This window comes from Rissa tridactyla, chromosome 6 (assembly GCF_028500815.1).
Source record: "Rissa tridactyla isolate bRisTri1 chromosome 6, bRisTri1.patW.cur.20221130, whole genome shotgun sequence".
Classification (NCBI taxonomy): Eukaryota; Metazoa; Chordata; class Aves; order Charadriiformes; family Laridae; genus Rissa; species Rissa tridactyla.
In genome coordinates, this window is record NC_071471.1 from 33762717 (window position 1) to 33780403 (window position 17687).

The following is a 17687-nucleotide window of genomic DNA, read 5'->3' on the forward strand; positions in this document are numbered from 1 at the left end:
AGAGAGGGCGAGAGCTCAAGCAGATTCACTGTGAGGGAGTTCGACCAGGAGAGCATCAGCAGTAACTACAGCTTTACTGGGATTCACTGTTTTGGGAGTTACTGTACTGGAAAGGATGGTATGGGTCTGCTCTTGGCAGAGATTTGCTGTTCAGCCTGCTTTGCACTTCGCGGTTAAGTTTGTGGAAGTTGGAGGCAGAATTGCAGCCATGGACCATGGGCCAGAGCTCAATGATGAGACGGACATAAAACGGAAAGCTGAAACATGCGTACAAAGGTGGGGAGAAAGGGAAGGGCTATACTCGGTGCTATACATTTTCTTTCTAATTTTTTCCTGCCAGCAGGCCTTTCTGCAGATGCACAACTTTAATATTATCGTTGAATGTGGACGCTTACAGTGGCCTTGATGTTTGCTCCTACCATCACTGCACTGAATCTCCAGGAGAGATAATTTGGATGGGGCTTTGAGCAACCTGGTTTAGTGGGAGATGTCTCTGCCCATGGCAGGGGGGCTGGAACGGGATGAACCTTAAGGTCCCTTCCCACCCAAACCATTCAATGGTTCTGTGAATTTTGGAGATTTTGGCACTGGTGAAGGGGCAATGACTGGGTGAGGTCAATGCAAGGAGAGGAGTGAAAAAAGGAGGAGGGAAGGGACCAGAAATTCTTTTAACTTGCAAAAAAAACAATAGAGACGGAGATTGGTTGTTACCCTGTGTCTATCCTCTTAGCGGCTCGGCTGCTCTCAGAGAAGAGCGATTGAAACTCAAGGCTCCGGCAGGTCTCCGCCAAATCAATAGTCCGGGGGCCTTTGAAATATAAGATGTTGCTTCCAAGTGAGTGAAAGCTGATCTGGTGAGCTTTGTAACAAGGATGGCTCCTTTGCAAAACTGCAGGCTTTTCCCTCTCTGAAGCATTTAGGAGATTTTTCTGGTGGGTTTCTTGGGGAGGCTGAGCTTCCTGCCCAACATACCCCCCTCCTCCTGAGCAGAGAGGCAAGATCCTTGTGGCTTCTGTGGCTCCATGGGCTATTTATCTCATTATAATTGAGGGACAGGGTGTTCTCAGCAGCCCATTCACATCTTCTCAACGTTAATCGTTTTTTTCTTTTTTTTTTTAAATACAAAGTCCAGGTAACTCCTGGATATTTTTTTTCTACTTTCAAAATGAGATTGGGATTAGAGCTCGGGGTTTTTTCGATTAACTTTCATGAGCTCAATATTAAAAATTACTGTTTGTAAGAATAACAGAAATGACCTGGAGCTCCCCATCTTTACATCACAAAAATGGTCCTCGCAGTTGCCACATTTGGCAGAAACACCAAAGCAAGGGGAGGGCTCAGGCGTGTTGAAGAAGGGGAGGATGAGTTTGGAGGATTCATTTTCTAGGTGGACAACCAGGTGATCCGAAATGTAAGCCTGAGATTTTGTACCTCAGCGGCTTGTTTTGGTACGTCAGCACGTTTAATGCAAATTAATCCCCTCCCCATGCTTTCAGACTCTCACAAATCCTCTGCTTTACGAAGCACGACAGGACTGGGAATGGAAAATGGATCTAAATTCTCCTGTGGCATTAGGTCAAAGTCTTGCATTAGCTAATTGTAGCCGCCTGATTGTTTTATATTTAAACATTTGTGGCAGCGATAACATCATCAAACATCAAATAAAACCACTGCCTTCTGCTTCCTTATAGTAATTTCCTTTCCTGTACTTATTTTGCAGCTGTGCAGGTAAGTGTAAGAAAGCAGGTTACTTCCCAACACTCTCCATCATGTGCCCAGGCATCCCTGGAAAAAATAGTAATCAATAAAAGAAATGGCCTTCGTAATGAAAGACACAAAAATTAGGTCGTCAGAATCCATGGTGTTAAAATGATAATAACATAAGGGGTCACATTGGGATTTATTCATTTATTATTCCCTTTATTATAAAATACTGGAATTTATTCATCTGAGCCTCCACCAGGTGGTTGTGTTTATTTTTAACACTGATGTGTATTACAGATTAACATTAGGAAAATAGGAATTTATGTTTCAAGTATGTTTAGAGTGCTAGATAACCTTTTTTTTTCTTTTTTAAATGTTTCATGTCCAAACTGACCAAGAAATGTTCAAATTTGCTACTGGAGCTGCTCTTTTGGTTCCGCTGTTCATTATTATCTGTCTGTGGACAACCTAACCTTAGAAAACACAGGCTGAAAGAAAACAAATCTGATCTAATAATATCTAATAGGGATTTGGACAGACTTTTGTTTGAAATAGTTTGTGTGGCAGCTGATTGCGCTCATCCATCACCCGGTGGACAGGTCTGATGGGAAACCACCAATGTGGATTACCATCAAAAGCAAGAGGGTTAAGTTCTCCAGAAGTATACGCTTGGTCATACTAAACCTTAATTAATTAGTTGGTTTTTTTGCAAGGTTTGGTAAATTCTGCTCAGCCCAGATTTTACCTTAACTTTCATCATGTCTTCCTTCCCTGTGTGTCACCTCACTCCTCTCCCTGCTCCCCCGAAACAGCCTGGTTTGATTTAGGTGGGATAATAGCAAATAACGTAGTTCAGACAGTTAAACTGAAGTCCATATGCCATTTATTCAAAATGAAATGTTTTTTTTGATTTTATGTGGATCGTTTAGGTCTTTGTACCCCGTCTCCCTGAAGATTAAACGACAAGCACAGGCTTCATGCAAAGATAATAATTACGAGTCTCAGTGTGAAATGCAGAATAGTGCCTTTGGAAAAGGAGATGTTCCATGTGGACTTCAAGATGCTTGCAGCTGCAGGGAAAATAAGAAGCCACAAATCTGGGGACTGAAACCCCAAGTGGTTTTAAACTAGACACATAAATACATGCATACATATATATATATATGTACGTATTTATACATACACACACACACAATTGAGCACGCCAATATTGCACCAAGAGCAGGGAGTACAAACCTGCTCATGAGACCGTGGAGCAACAAGGTGTTTCTCTGAAAGCAGTAGCAAAAGGGTGGTAAAATTGAGAATTTTCCTCCACTGGTGTTTCGAGAAAGCTGAGAGTAATCTTAAGCAGTTCAACCCATCTTCGGATCTTTCCTGTCTTTATTAAAACCTTAAACCGTGTCAACGTGCCGTCAAGTTCTGCAGCTTCTTTTCTGGCAGGCAGTGAGCAGAGGTGGTTTGTGGTGGTGACATGGGCAATTATGTCTGTGTTTTGGGCCGTTGTAGATGAAACCACTGAAACAGCATTAATAAATCAAAAGAACTTGCAAGGAGAACTTCGGCCATAGATGGGTGGATTCTCGTTTATTAGGGTTTCTTCCTGAATCACTTGTAATGGCATTGGGAGTATCTTTGACAGCTGAGAATCAGCCTTGTGGGTTTGATTTCCTTAAGCTGTATGTGTCTTTGTGGACATCTGAGTAGCAGTTTGATTTGCAACAAAGAGGAGATGCTGGGGATACCATCCCTCCTTGCATTTTCCCTGTGACCTGAACTATCACATGAACAAAGCAAACACAGAGGAAACTGTTCAAGGTTATGGTATGCAGCTGGGGGAAAGTGTGGAAGGTGCCGTGTCTCCTATCAGCCTGCATTTCTGTTACCAAGAAAATCTAAAAATAGATATTACATTCAATAAATTGCGATGACATGAATGTTGTCTCCTAACCTAAAAGTCAAGCTGGATTTCTGATGGGGCTTGACGACAGACAAGCTGCTTGTTTCATGGCTGAAGCCAAATTCCTACAAGAAAACCAAAATAGAAGTCGCCAAATGGCACCTCTTACTATAAAGGGGGAAAAACATTTAACTGGCAATATTGTGAGCAGCTGCTGGGGGAATTTAGCAAACTAAGAGGCCTGGTAGGTCAGTGACAAGGTTCCTTTCTCATTTGGTGGGGACTAAGAGGGGATGGCCAAGATGCAAAGGACGGCCGCGGTCCAGCTGTCTTTGGGGTGGGTACCGGTCCCTCAGGGCAGGCTGGGGATGGCTCAGGGTTCAGAAGTTACCAGGGTAACACCAGCAAGCAAAGCAAACAACTCCCTTCAACCTCGTCTCGGGAAATCAGGCTAAAAATAGGTTGCTGAGGCTTAAGGTTAAAAGTAAAGACGTGACCAAGCAGTGCCGTGGAAAAGCCAGCTCTGCTCATCCTCTACAAACATCCAAAGACTGCATTTCCCTGCCAGAGCCGGTGCATTTGTTACTAGCTGTAGAAGAAGGCTTTGTGAAAGCTGTACATTTGCTAGCAACATCTTCCCATGGGAGAGTAACGCTGATGGTTGGGTTCTCCCTAAAAGACATGGAGTTTTAGAAATGGCTTTTCAACTTAGCAATGGGCCACGCATTTAGAAATGTGGTTCATACCCAAGTGAATCTGATGACTGAAGAGGTGAGAGGAGTTACTTGAAGGTAAAGTGGTGGGATTATTTGAAAGTAGGATGGTGGGATTAGTGGGTTCCCATGCAGCTGGACTGTCACAGCTTGGCGGGGGGATGTGCCCCGCTTCTAACCATCGCGTTTGTCTGCTTTACTCAAGGTCCAGCTGAAAAGCGAAGAATCAAAAACGTTTGCCATGAAAATACTGAAGAAACGTCACATCGTGGACACGAGGCAGCAGGAGCACATCCGCTCGGAGAAGCAGATCATGCAGAGTGCGCACTCGGACTTCATCGTGAGGTACCGTCACTCCGCCTTACACGCTGCTGTGGGGGACCAACCCATCTCAGCGTTACATAAAACCACACAGAGATCATCCATCCGTTGCTAGAAAACCCTTGTAACCAGAGGGCCGTGAAGATGATCCGAGGGCTGGAGCACCTCTGCTGTGAGGACAGGCTGAGAGAGTTGGGGTTGTTCAGCCTGGAGAAGAGAAGGCTCCAGGGACACCTTATAGCGGCCTTCCAGTATCTGAAGGGGGCCTATGGGAAAGATGGGGAGGGACTTTTTACAAGGGCCTGTAGCAATAGGATGAGGGGAAATGGCTTCAAAGAGGCTGGAAGAGGGGAGATTTAGATTAGGTATCAGGAAGAAGTTTTTCACTCTGAGGGCGGTGAGCCCCTGAACCAGGTTGCCCAGAGAAGCTGTGGCTGCCCCATCCCTGGAGGGGTTCAAGGCCAGCTTGGAGCAGCCTGGTCTGGTGGGAGGTGTCGCTGCCCACAGCGTGGGGGGTTGGAACTAGATGAGCTTTAAGGTCCCTTCCAATGTAAACCATTCTGTGATTCTATGATAGCTTCCCTGCAGATACAATGCAAAGAAGAAGGTCTTCTCCAGGCCAATGTGAGATTACTCTGCCCATGGGAAACATTTGCCCAAGCCTAAACTGAACTCATGTCTTAACTGGTTTGCTTTGTCTCCATGCCACGTTCGCATGGCTTTGTGGCTTTGGGAGCAAGCACACCCCAAGCATGGGCAGAGCTTGCCGATGCTGGCGGGCCATGCTCCGTGTAGACATACATGGTGTGACTTGGCCTCACCCCTGCTCAAGGTTAATATTCCTCTTTTTTCTGATTTTCTGAATTTTTCTTCCCACAAAGGGAAACTGGAAGGCAGGGGTTTAATCTTTTGAGATCATGTGAATAAACAGTTGTATCCAGCGCTTCTCTTTAGAGCGAATTAGATAGACCCAGCTCAGTGTCCCTTGACTTCCACGGGTAAAAGCCTAAACCGTATCACTCCCCCAAACCTAAGCAGGTGCAATTCTCCAGTGCACAAAATCACGTCATAAAAGCATTTTTTTGTTTGTTTTAACCCTAATAGCAAAGTTCTCCGACTCTTCGAGGATTGTGAGTTAACTGTCTGGAGGAAGTGGAGATGGTTCTTTATATGGTTTAGGTCAGGATAAGAGCGGTGGGTGGTGAGGACTTGTGGCAGGGCAATATATTTCACTGAGCTGGAGGTGTCTAAAAAGGCAGCCTCTCGTCTAAGCCAAGGGCGCTGCGTCCCACCCTCAAAGAGATGCCTGAAGCACTTGCCTTTTGCCGGAGGAGATCAACCCCGCTCCCAAAAATTGCTCCAGAGAGACATACTAACCCGGGGGCGAAACCAAATCCCTGCGATAAAAATGCAAAGGCAAGCGCCTGGCCGGGAGGGCCACCCATCAGTCGCTAAGGGGGTGTTTCCTTCCCCGGCTGATCCCTGGGATTCCCCCGGAGCCCACGGCTTCGCCTCTGACTCATGGGTGACAACTGCAGCCCGACACCCTGCCCAGCTGCAGTTTCCTTCACACTCTAATGTTCGATTCACAGCCATGGCCCCGTTACCTAGGCTAGAGCCAAATATACCTTGCGGGCTATTTCAGCCTATAGATTTATTTTCTGAAGCCTGAGCTGTCTCAGGATGGGGATGTAAAGGGAGGGGAGGTGGGGGGGACAGCCAAGCAGAGAGACATTTTGACACTATTTCCAGAAATACCCCCTCCTAAATAAAAAGCCTGAGCCTGCAAACGCTTCTTAATGGAGCCACTGATACTCGTAGCTAATAAAGTAAATACTACTTCTTTCCCACGTTTTATTCTTTCAGTAGGCAGGTGAAAAAAGGACATGTTAGCCATAGGTCTTTTCCTTCCATATCATGCAGTAATTCCCATTTAGAGTAACAAGCCTCCCTTAACTATTTTTAATACGCCATGGAAATCCTGCACTGGGAAGGGACTTTCTAAGTTATAAAGTCCAAACTTTTGCATGTGCCACAGCTAGAAAAATCCTCTCTGGTTTATCAAACTCCATGTCTGCATTTCCCACTCGTTGCTCCTTTTGCACATTCATGGGAATTTTAAGTTGTTATAATTTCCATCCTGTTCATAACCTTTTTACACCCTTTCTTGAGCCAGCTGGGATAATGATTTTCTGGGTGCTATGGGCAGAAGTCTTATCACCTCGGTAGATGAATTGTGTTTTGAGATGTCATGTGAAAGATGGGTTTAAAATGATCTTGGAAGAAGGACACAACCTCTGGGATATCAGAATGGGAAAGACAAAATTCCTGAAGAACTCGATTCCTTTCTTAATTTATCGTGAAACTCTTTGTTTAAAATCATCGAAGAATAGTTCAGTTTGGTTATTAAAATGCATTAAACTAGTTAAAAGAAGCAGAAGAGGCCAAATACCACTAAATAATTTTTTTTTCGTAGATAAACCGAGAACCTCAGAGAATAAAATGCTCCGGGTTTCCTATAGGGCGAAACAAGTGTTGAGCAGTGGGTGTCTGCACTGAATCTGCAAATACTTAGATGAATAAGAAAGTAAATAAAAAATGAATTCAAATATTGTGACATTTCAAACTTAAAACTGCTTGATCTGTTAAAATAGTGCCGTTTCATCATGTATAAACTTTATGCTTCCATTAGAGGTGATAAGCAATATTTGATTTATTTTTTTTCTGCGCATTTTAGGCCAGATTTGACACCCATAAAATTTTCTGGAAAGCAATTTTTCAGCAGGGCTGCCTTAACTGGAGAAAGTAATGCCTTCTTTCAGTAGTATTTAAATTACCAAGGAATTAAAAATACTTAAGTTACTCGGATTCTTGATACATTTCTGTAAAACGTGATGTAGATGAAATGTTTATTAAGATCAATCATATTGTGTCCAACTGACAAGAGAGAGGATTTTTTTCTGTTAAACCAGTAAATTTTAGCCATATGAAAGGGTCAGTAAGTTTGTTCCAACTTTTCTGAGCAGCACGTCACAACTGAGGTTTTAAATGTGAACGTAGGTGATACTGGAGTAAATGGGTTCATTTTTTTCCCTTTAAATTTTGTTGTGGCTGCAAATAGCTTTTAGCTACAGAGTATTTCTCAGGTAGATCAATTCTGAGCTTATTCAGTCCCCAAACTCCTGCCTACATCACGGCTGTGCCTGCTGGGATCTTTTTCTGTTAAACATGCCAAAAAAATAGTGGGTAACTGCTGCTGAGCTGCGTGCTGGATGCTGCGCAAACACAGACAGGGGACAAATGTTGTCTAGCATCGTGATGTGAAAGCATATCGGAGCCAAGCTGTAGCTGCTGAGATGTTTTGCCACGTACCTTGAGTTAATATTTAACTGAATGCTTTCAAAAGGAACCGAATCCCGCTGTGTTTTCCCCCTGGTCCATCACACAGCTCCATAAAAGGTATTAATAACTGGATTTATCACTAGCTGGGAAGAGCTAGAATCTGCAAAACCGCCTGGTTTAATTTATATCGTGTCGCGTCAGCCCTTTAATTTTTAACTCTTGGATATTCCTGGGAGTGGAGCAATTACACCATAACAAAATATCCCTCAGCATCCCCTTCTGCTGCAGAGCTCAGATTTTTAAAATTCATTTCTAAACATTGCAGCTGCTGCAAAGAAACATTTCCGGTATCCCCATACAGCGGGCTCGTTCCTGCAGGTATATCCCGAACCGATACACCCACACATGTAACGAGAAGTACAAAAGTAGTTCACCATTAAAATTAAATAAAGCAGCTAATACTGAAGTTGCTATATTTAATTCCATAGTTCCATAGCTACATGTGTTTAATATATCATATTAACCAGAGCACGGATTTTACTGCACAATTTAGATGGCACTTGAGAAGGAGGATAGGTTCCTAAAGCCTGGCCCATCTATCCCTTTAGTCAAACTCCACTTTCAGTCCCTGGGAGGAAGAGGAAGAGTGCTTTTAGATGCCTACAGGTCTGCAGGTTGTCTTTAAACTCTCCAAATCAGTGGGTTTAAGTTCTGAAATGAAGCACTCATTGGGCAACGCTCCTTTGAGATGATTAAATGGAAGGAAGATCTGCAACCGGACTCTGTAGCATGAAGAATAAGATGATATGGATGTTATAAAAAATGGAAGGAAAACTTCTCTTTCAAACACATCTGGAAAGCCAAGTTACACCCCTAGAAATGGCAGATTTTATATGTAGCACCTCTTGTGCTACATGTAAAAGTGGTGACCTCTTCTTCTTCTGAGGTCCGTGATACACTTCACCACTCAGATGCCCATCCTTTTCCCACCCGAGAAGAGGCATTGAAATGATCTTCTTAAATGTAGCGCTAGCTCTGAAGGATACCCTTAGTCTCATGGTGTTCCCTGGGCTGAAGCGCGTGGTCCACGAGAAGTGGAAACGCTTGGTGCCTTCCCTTGTATATGGTGGATTAATTTCTGATTTTCTTGTTTGCCAATGCCAGGCTCTACAGGACGTTCAAGGACAGCAAGTACCTGTACATGCTGATGGAAGCCTGTCTAGGTGGAGAGCTCTGGACAATTCTCAGGGACAGGTGAGTTTTAAGAAACTGTTATCTTCAGAAGTGGAATATTTTCTAATATGCCTCTGGATAACCAAAGGTCTTTATCTTTCACGGGCCAAACGTGGATCTTACCATGCTATGTTTAATTTAAGATCCCAGAAAGGTGGGGCTATATTTTTGTTCCTATGCAGATAACTAGGGACAAAGGGAATCCAGTCACACCTGAGAACAAAGACTGATGTAGGTTGCGTCCAACATGTACAAGGCTTTGTGTAAGTGGAGGCTTACCCAGAGCTTCTCGTGACCTCTCTGAAAAAATACAGAAGGCGGTGATGGTAGCGCTGGTAGTCACGTGATGCATCGCATCGATGACAAGTCGTTGACTGCCCTTTCCCTGTATCTTCACCTCTAAAAGGTATCCCTAAATAACCAGCAGCATATTTAAATTTTAATTTAATCAATTATATAATTTATTTTTTAATTATCTAGAGCAATCACTTTTTACAGCCACAGAAATTACAGCTGTGTCCTCACTGCCCCTGCTACCACTTGTCGGGTTTGAGAGCCTGGCTGGAGGCTCAGGCACCTGATAGAGAAATGTGGGACTGTCCTAAAGGTGACAAGGACTTCGGGCACCACGCCTGATGGAAGAGAATAACCCTACAGGGTGCGACCAGGCATTGCAGGAGGTGCAATGTCAAGGCCAGTCTCGCTGCCTTCTACAAGACTTGGTCTGGAGATGTGGTCCATCCAGTGTGGCACATTTATGCGTTGCTGTTGTGCCCGTTTTAGACTCTGGACTTAAAAAACAAGGCCCAAAGGCAGCAGTGGCATTAGTGAGAGTTCACAGTTGCAAACGAAATCCATGGGAAAGTGCGTTTTCAAGGTAAAAAGTGCAGACTTCTTCCAAGTCTTCTGAAAAATTACAGTTTCCCATCCCAGAGAAGGACCTCCAGTTTTCAACTCAGTGTTTGCTCCTCTGTTACTGTGAATAGCAGCATCCACCTCTGTCATGGAGGAAACGTGATAAACAATGTCTATTAATATTTCTTAATATTTGTGACACAGTCAGGTGTGATAGCAGGTGAGCAGGAGGGAGTCAATAGTTCTGCATGGACTTTTAGTCCAGATATCACGTATTAAACGAGGGCTGCTCATCAAACGAGGGAAACAGGATCACGCATCAAATCCACACCCTGCAAGGAGCGCTACGCGGTCGGGACACAGAAGTGCCATGGGAAAAAATAGTTAGGAAAGCATGTAATTACATACGGCACCATAAAGCACAAGGAAACGTGGTATTTCCTGCCTTGGGAGGGTTTGACCTTTCAGTCTTTGGTTTTGGTGGCAGGTGGGTTGCGGGGGTGTACGTGCGACAAGCACGCAATACGCCCGTGGGACAGGAAAAGATGTGGTGAATCACGTGTAACTATGTAATAGGCTCATAATTGGAATGTAATTTAATGAAATTTGGAAAGCGAAAGAAATGCATCGGGAAGATTGATCAGAAAGCAATTTCTTTTTAATTACCTAGAACGAATTCTTTTGTAATTCTTGCTTTTCCTCACAGCATGCCTTCTCTGGACCATTAAAACAAGAACTGTAGCAAAGTTACCAGGTGCCGGGTGGTATTTTTCCTCCCCTTTGTCAGAGCCTGATAATTTCATCTTTAATTCTCTCAGCTTGAAATTGTGGTTCTGCTGCCACCTAGCTTGGAGATGCTTCTGAGCGCAGCCAGCTCCCACCACGTGCTCTCAGCAGGCAGAGGAATATGGTTTGCTTCAGAAATCTGGTTGCAAACTGGTGCCGAAACGAGGATCCAAAAGTGCAGCTTCTGCTGAATTTGCAAGTGCCACTTGAAGTCCTGGCAACTGTAATTTTTCTGCCTTTTGTCTCCGTTACGAACAGTAGTAGGGGAGTTCTTGATCTCCACAGCTCAAAAGAGCTTTATCACCCAAAAGTCAAGGTTTATGATAAAAAATCGCCTTTTACTTAGAAGGTATTTGTAAATTTTACTTCTATGAGGTGTAATTATAAAAGAAAACTAATTTTATATTAAAAAAATAAAAGTATTTTAGATGTGAATGTTTGATAGGAAGGTGGATTGAAGGCAAAGATGGTAACTTCAAAAATGGAAATGCAATTAAATTTATATATAAAGGTGAGTTCGGGAACAGGTAATTTCCAGGTATAGAGTGATTCTACTGAACTGTGTAGATTTTTTGACAGTAGGGTGAAGTCCAGTAAGGGAAGAGATCTACTAATCGCTTTATCCCTTTCTTCTCTCTCGTTTTACGTAGAGGTTCGTTTGAGGATTCGACGACCAGGTTTTACACGGCGTGCGTGGTCGAAGCTTTTGCCTATTTGCATTCCAAAGGGATCATTTATAGGGACCTCAAGCCAGAAAACCTCATTCTGGATCATCGAGGTTATGCCAAACTGGTGAGTGCCTCCAACATGGGGTTTGGCCCAAAAAAGTCACAGCTACTACCAGACAGCTGGCGCTAGGGGTAGAGGAGAACACAAGATTAACCACAGAGGGTCAGAAGGAAAGTCCACCAAGCCCAAGGTCCTGTCTGATGGTGGTCATCAGTAGATGCTGAGATGAAATCAGGGCAAGGGTGTTGTCACTCACCACCAGGATGTTTTCTCCAACCTCCAGCAAGACTGAGGAGGCTCAGGGTACAGCTAAGCTGGAAAACACTAATTCTGGCTTGAAATTCAGATTGGTGGTCCTGAAGTGGAAATGTTTAGAGAAGAACGTCAAGAGAAATACACCCAGCTGGTTTGGAGTTACCAAAAGACTAAAAAATAACTGGCCAACACAGCTTCTTGCTTTATAAGGACCACTTGTGTTTTCGCACCAATAACACACCAGACTGATCTGTGCAAACTCCTCTGGGGGAGGAGAAGAGAAAGACTTCCCTTGGGGGGAGGTGCTGGAGGATGTGGGCACTTGGGAAGCCACCAGAGAAGGATGGGGCAATGCACTCCTAAAAAGAGTTGTGTCCGAGAGGGGCTGATGCCCTCCCTGAGAGTCACGGAGGGGCCAAGGTCTCTGCCAAGGTCTCTATTTCTCAGCCTGGGGACTTTTCCCTACCTTCGGGAAGGGAAACTCGGGAGCGGTGTCAACAGGTGGGAGCAGTAACTCAGACCATCACCACCATGGACCTTTATGGCCTGGTGGAAGCCACCATGTGTCACCATGAATGACATCAGAGTTTATCCTCTACAGCATTTCACTGAGGCTGGGGGTTCCAGCAAGGTGTCGGATGATTGAGGAGCATTAGGTGTAGGACTGTCCTTCTCCCCACCGCAGGAGGATCTGGACCAGGGTTTGTGCTGGTCCTGTCACCAGTCCACAGATCCTTAGACATTTTGATTTTTGTGGACGCATCCATGGTAACATAAGAAGTGTCCCAGATCCCTTGTGGGACTGTGACCATGTAGGAGGACGTTTTGCTCCTGACCAGCTCGAGGTGTAGGAGCATCTCGCAGCCATCGAGGGACAGCAGCGTGTGCTACAGACCACAGCTCTGGGCCAGCACAGAGGGCAGAACGGGTAGAGCTAAACATACAGTAAACCTATGCACCCGAGCTCTGTCTGGGGCCCAAAGGACAGCTTCATTTCCCAGTATAATCTGATTTTCTGTGCTTGCTGGTGCCACAGGGGCACTGCTGTAGGGGCACGCTAAGGTTTGTGAACCTGCCAGCGCGTTGTAACAGCCTCGGGTAAATTGGGAGAATTGGGAAGACACTTGCTCTCTATATTGGGAGAGAAATCTGAACTTTTCAGTAGATGCCAAAATGGTTAGTATTTAGCCTAAATAGTTCCTTGCTCAGGCAAAGCCTGGGAGTTAAAAAAAAAAAAAAATGAAAGCAAAACAAATCAACCTGAGCTGTGAATGGTAGGAAGTTACATCTCCCTAGAAACCCTTGGTGTTAGCATTTGTTCTTCTTCCTTTTATATTGCGAAGGATAAATTGGCAAAAAGGTCACTGCAGTTGCCTGGTTGTGGAAGGACCCACGATGCTTTAGTTAGGAGAATATTCCCACGAGGAAACCTCCTTTCTGCTTTGCTTCACTTCAAGAGGAGGGGAGCGCATGGCTGACATTCCCTCTCGTGCTCTGCCCTGATGGCACTCTGCTCCTTTCTGCAGGTCGATTTTGGCTTTGCAAAGAAAATAGGATTTGGAAAGAAAACATGGACTTTTTGTGGAACCCCGGAGTACGTAGCCCCCGAGATCATCCTGAACAAAGGTCACGACATTTCGGCAGACTACTGGTCACTGGGAATCTTAATGTATGAACTCCTGACTGGCAGGTATGGGCATCGGGGCTGGCTCCGCTGCTGAAAATAGATCCGAATATTTCTGCCGTTGTCACCCTGATTAGGCGAGGGGAAGGTTCAGAGCTGGTGTGCGCTGTTGCGGCACAGCACTGTGCTGCTGCACCTAGCAATTAGTTTTTCCAGTTTAAATCACAGCTTCCGTGCAGACCTCTCAAAGGGCAAGACATGAGCAGGCTTTTTAGGAAATGCTGTGAAATGACACCAAAAATTCATTTTTTTGGCCCTGAGTGAGCTCAACATGACTGAAAGCATGTCACAATATCAAACAAGAGAATAAGCCGGCAAGTGTTGCTTGGTCCCTTGTTCCTTGGGCTGCTGAGGCATGGGCCATCATGGAAATGAGAGGTTAAGCTGTTGCAGAAAACATCCCTTTACTCTTTGGTACTTCCCTCCCGCCAGCATCACTGAAATCCAGATGGTATCAGAGCTACTTGGCTGAGAAATGGTTAAGATCATAGAAAGCAAAGCATTGCTAGTTGTCGTATACCTTTTCTCATTTCAGTAGGTTATTCTGTTTTGCTTTGTTCGGGTTTTTTTTAATCAATCTTTAGTGCTATTTTAAAGACAAGCTTTTAATCTTCTTTATTTTTCCTCTCCCCTCTGAAGTCCCCCTTTCTCAGGCCCAGACCCCATGAAGACCTATAACATCATATTAAGGGGAATAGACATGATTGAATTTCCAAAGAAGATTGCCAAAAATGCTGCTAATTTAATTAAAAAGCTATGCAGGTAAGCACATGAGATTTATCTCATTCATGTGAGAAATAATCACTTTGATCTTATTTGCAAAGAAATTAGTTGTTCGGGAGGATTAAGAAAGTAACTGATTTTGTTATTTGTTTTATAGGGACAATCCATCAGAAAGATTAGGGAACTTGAAAAACGGAGTGAAAGATATCCAAAAGCACAAGTAAGTGTCTTCTCCACCGTCCATCAGATCCAACCCACAGAAAGATGCATTTCAAACACTTCAATTTTCCGCAAAAAACCACTCAAACTCCTTTGGCCTTTCCCTTCTAGTGTGCTTTAGACTCTAACTGAATTTCCGTCGGGCGTTTTTTTCCCCCACGTTTTGGTATAGATGCCAGCCTTGCCTATGAGCAAAACACATTGCACATTGACCATTACCTTTTAGCTGTTCTCATTGCAGAAGAGCATTTGGAAGCAATCCGACTCGGCCACTGCCTGCTTGGATTTTGGGGGTTTGCGGAACCCCTTTCCAAGGTTTTCCTTGATTTCCTTTCCACCCCCGCCCAAGACACTTACTCTCTACCCGTAGTGTTAATTTATCATCTCTTTTGGACTGATGAGAGAGTGTTGTTAAATGATGTCTCATGAGTTTTCACACTGCTGGAGGGGAATAAGAACAAGTTAGAGGCCCATTACAGAAGCAGCTTATCTCATCCATCCATGCTGGTCTTTCTCTTCCCTCATCCCCAAGCAACAGAAATGGGTTGGATGGGCATTTTGGGTGGATGGGTTGAAGGCTCAGCTCAGGACTCATCCACCCACGTGAGCTGCCATGGTCCGAGCAAACCCAAAGTGCCCAGACCAGGAGGAGGACATCCCTCTGCATGCCCTTAGCTCCCAATCTCATACAAAGAAAGGACATCGGGGGTCTCATGTGGGAGAGATCAATCCTATAGGAAGGAAAGAGCAGCTGCCAGGACACCTGCAGTGAGGAATGGTTTTCTTCTGAGCGTTAGGAATTTGTACATGCCAAGGTATCACCACACACTTCATTTTCAGTCCCAAAAAACATATGTAAAGATCACAGGAAAAATTATTAAGGCTGATTGAACAATTTGAAGATGACGACTGTGGGAGATGAAACTCGCTCAGCAATTTAAATTTCATTTTGTGCTACAAAGAGATTTTTGCCGTATGTCTAACTGTTTCATTATTCCCTCCCTTCTAGATGGTTCGAAGGCTTTAACTGGGAAGGGTTACGGAAAGGGACGCTGACACCTCCTATAATACCAAGTGTAAGTTTTCCTATGGATATTCTCCTTCCTGGCCAATGAGTTTCTCTTATGTGAATGTTGTGAGCTTCGGGCAGCACTACACTGGAGTTAAGCAGCACCAGCGTGTGCTTTATTTCTTCTGAAGATGCTTGAAGAAGTCACGTTGGAGACATTTCCAGCTATACTTGGTCTCCTGGCAGTCTCTTCCAAGGGAAGGCGGTTTGGGGAGGGCATTACTGCGACGAAATGCTCTTTGCAGCAGAAGGTCAGGGCAGGATCACTCACTATGACACATTTTTCTCTTCCTCACCTGCTCCGCTTGTTTCTTTGTCTACTTTTCACATTTCAATGGAGAGCTGCCACTTTCACCCCTTCTCTCAGCTGTGTCCTCTTTCTTTCTCCTTTATTCTGATTTCTTTTGACGAGGTAAGTGGGATTTGTGTGCCATCTCCATTTTCTTCTGCATTAACCTTTCTCTCTGTCTTTTCTTTTGTGCTTTTCACCCTTTTTTTTCCCCTGCGTCCGTGTCCTACATGAAAAGCCCTGTTACCGCCTAGTTTATGTTTAACTGGGGGCAGACGCGGAGGGACAGCTCGACTCATTTTCCTTTGGAGCAAAGCTCTTCCTTTGATGTCTTTGTGAGCTCTTTACCCACAAAGCCTGCCGCAAAGGGAAACCAAACAGGATTAGCTGATAGAAATTACCTTGGCCCCTTCTGTTCTGCAGCCTCTGCTCCTTGTTTCAACTTAATCCCTTTCTCTCTGTCCCTCTCCCGCGGGATCACCGGGAGAATGACATAAGCAATCGTGTTTAATTGCACCCCGTTGCTCCATCCGCCCGTGGTCCTGCACCTCCTGCAGCAGCGGCAGGCACGGCTCCGGCGCTAAATCTGCCATCCCGATGTTTTCTTAGCAGCTGTGAAAGAGCAAGGTGTTTTTTTGCATCCCCCCCTGGCCCCGACTTTTGCCCTGTGGGCTGCAGAAGTGAGTGGCAGTCGGTGGGAGAAAGCAGGACAGCAAATATCTGACTAAAGCAGGATGCCCAAAGAACATATAAATGTTTTGTAAGTCAAGACTGTGTTTTTTTCTGTTAAGCATCTTTTTAATAAGTAATAATTTTTCAGCGGTACTGATCACCGCATTTCAAGTCAGACAATAAAGTCCAGTTTGCTCCTTTACATCCAGTTTCAGTTCCTGGTTTACCTCTGCAGGACGTCATTGTCGCCTGAAAATGCCCCAGTATGTTTCTGTAATTGGTTTTAGTGGATTTTTAGTTTAGGAAGAACATTTCCAATGCTGGTTTTACCCAATATACATGTGGGCTCTGCATGTCCAACCCTCAGACAGCATAACCAGCCCCGATGACTTCAGCAGTACGCCCTCTCTATGGGCATGAATTGCTTCCTGGTATCCCCAAGCTGGGATGCTGCTCCACCACCAGGAAGGGTCTCTGCTCCTTTGGCGTTGCCTAGAGGAAGGCCGCTCTCCAGCTTCTTGTGCACGTTTTCTTTGCTTTTGCAGTGAGGTCCAACGCGGTAGGAGAAAGGGGTTGTGTAAGCACCCAGTTCACTTCATTGGCATTATTTCTTGGCATCGTCAAGGCTGTATGTTCGTGGGTCTGATGACGTCCTACCAGAGAACATGCCTGTGATTCCTCCCAAGAGAGTGATCTGCTGTCACCCTCTTGGCCAGCACACCACCAGCAAGGCTGTCTGAAGTAGACGGAAGCATCCTTCCCTCTTCAGAGGAATCCTTCTTCAAGGACAACTCAATGCTGACAGCCGTACATTGCCCTAATCCCAATTCAACACGGCTCATTCTTTTCTAGAGTCCTCTTGGGACTAATATCTTCGCTAAACATACTCTTGAGATCCTCTCCAAAACCTGCCTCCATTTACTCTTGAACCTCGTCCACCCCAAAGCTCTCTGTCCGGCTCAGCCTTGTTTTCCACAACCAGTTCAGTTGCTTTGGCAAAAGTCCCAACTGCCAGTAAGGGCCACATCTGAAAAGTGACCTAAAGTACAGAGCTCTGGGAGAAGAAAACAGTTTTTACTTCTATCGGTGCACCTCTCCTTGTTGCCTGGAAAGGACCCAGCAGGGCTAAACATAGAGACTAGCTATTTTCTTAAGAAAAAAAAGCCTTCCCCGGCTCTTAAACCCTCCTCAGC

General features: G+C 44.8%; 1 protein-coding gene across 7 annotated transcripts in view; it reads left to right on the top strand.

Moving 5' to 3' along the window:
• Positions 1–17687, top strand: part of PRKG1 (protein kinase cGMP-dependent 1) — a 529166-nt gene that overhangs the window by 504801 nt on the left and 6678 nt on the right. For all 7 annotated transcript variants that reach the window (XM_054205353.1, XM_054205352.1, XM_054205354.1 and 4 more), the window contains 7 exons: positions 4523–4662; positions 9145–9234; positions 11505–11646; positions 13365–13528; positions 14162–14284; positions 14403–14465; positions 15474–15540. In XM_054205353.1, coding sequence (XP_054061328.1) covers positions 4523–4662; positions 9145–9234; positions 11505–11646; positions 13365–13528; positions 14162–14284; positions 14403–14465; positions 15474–15540 — 789 coding nt within the window. The remainder of the gene's footprint in view (positions 1–4522; positions 4663–9144; positions 9235–11504; positions 11647–13364; positions 13529–14161; positions 14285–14402; positions 14466–15473; positions 15541–17687) is intronic.